Genomic DNA, 1813 nt, shown 5'->3' with positions numbered 1-1813 from the left:
TATATATATATATATATATATATATATATATATGTATGTATGTATGTATGTATGTATGTATGTATGTATGTATGTATATATATCACCTGGATTGGCCAGGCTGTCTGGTGCCAAGTCAGCTCAGCTGGCTCCAGCATTTGCTCCACTCCCCTCATACTCTCAGCATTCTCTTCCAAGTTGCTCCCAACATTTTTCTTAAATCATCTTCCCATCTGATTGGAGGTCTTCTGAGTCATCTCTTAACAACTACACAGGTCCACCGATAGTCTGTGAACCTTGTGACATGACCGACCCATCCATAGCTTTGACTGGTGGTATTCTGCAATGACATCCTTCACTCCAGTTCTATTCCTGATCTCTTTGTTCCAAATGTGATCTCTAAGAGAGATTCCTAGCATTAACCTTATATATATATATATACACAGACACAAAGACACTCACATGAATATATACATATATATACAACAGGTTTCTTTCAACTTCTGTCTCCCAAATCCACTTACAAGGCTTTGGTCAGCCCAAGGCTATAGTAGGAGACACTTGCCCGAGGTGCTACACAGTGGGACTGAACCCAGACCCATTTGCTTGAAAAACGAGCTTCTTTCCACACCAGCCACGCCAGCGCCTATCCACACAGCCATTCCTACACCTGTGTATGGATATATTCAATTTTTTGTAGGTGCAAATATGACTGTGCGGTAGGAAGTTTGCTTCCCAACTACTTCATTCTGAGTTCAGTCCCACTGCGTGACACCATGAGCAGGTGTCTTCTACTATAACCCCAGGTCAGCCAAAGCCTTGTGAATGGATTTGGTTGACTGAAATTGAAAACAGCCCATCACATATACATGTTTGTCTTTGTGTCTGTGTTTGACTCTTACCACCTCTCGACAACAAGTGCCTGTATGTTTATGTCCCCTTAACTTAGTGGTTTGGTAAAAGAGACTGATAGAATAAGAACTAGGCTTTAAAAAAATAAGTACTGAGATTGATTTGTTTGACTAAAGTTCTTCAAGACCATACCACAAAAGACAAAAGATATATAATCAAGGATGAAGATGCACCATAATCCAAAATGGTAATCAAATAATATTCAAGGAATAAGATAATCTGAGAATTAAGGTTGTACTCCAATGTATTGATTAAAGACATCAATCTAATAAATATTAACTGCAAACCCCTTGGACTTTTTTGTCATCTGTATTTGCTTTGTCGCATGTGTGTGTGTGTGTGTGTTACTGTCTCCTTGCCTCAACATCACAGGATAGTTGTAAACAAGTGTCCCTGTCATGTAAGCAGTGTCATTTATTTCCAATCTTCTGCGAAAACATGTCTGGCCATGGAGAAATATTACCATACTTGGAAAACAGCTGAGGGCTGGCAAGGAAGGGTATCCAGCCAAAGAAAATCTGCTTGCACAAATTCCTTCCAACCCATGCAAGTATGGAAAAGCATTATAATGATGATGATGATGATCGTAACAATAATTTAACAATAAGAAAACACATGACATTACAATACAATCATGAATTTATGACACCATGTTCAGTATTAACAATGTATTAACTTTAAATTTGCAGGAAGAATATGATACCATTAATCAACTTGTACGCTTCACTTACAAACCAGTATTAGGATCTGAAGACAGTTTTGGGACTGGAAAATTAACTAAAATACATGACTACAACATTGGTAACTATATCGTTTATTATATTATATAATTATTATTACATTATTGTCTTTCTTTCACTCATAGCCTAATTTCTCCACACAGTGTGTATGTGTATATATATATATATATATATATATATAT

The 1813-nt window shown here is 36.8% G+C and overlaps 1 protein-coding gene across 2 annotated transcripts in view; it reads left to right on the top strand.

Moving 5' to 3' along the window:
* Positions 1-1813, top strand: part of LOC106883599 (uncharacterized) — a 44795-nt gene that overhangs the window by 17983 nt on the left and 24999 nt on the right. For both annotated transcript variants that reach the window (XM_052976003.1, XM_052976002.1), the window contains one exon: positions 1581-1692. In XM_052976003.1, the coding sequence (XP_052831963.1) occupies positions 1581-1692 (112 nt within the window). The remainder of the gene's footprint in view (positions 1-1580; positions 1693-1813) is intronic.

The sequence above is a fragment of the Octopus bimaculoides genome, chromosome 23 (genome assembly GCF_001194135.2).
Source record: "Octopus bimaculoides isolate UCB-OBI-ISO-001 chromosome 23, ASM119413v2, whole genome shotgun sequence".
Lineage (NCBI taxonomy): Eukaryota > Metazoa > Mollusca > Cephalopoda > Octopoda > Octopodidae > Octopus > Octopus bimaculoides.
The sequence above is the reverse complement of the archived record's forward strand: the minus strand, read 5'-3'. Positions and strand labels throughout refer to the sequence as shown.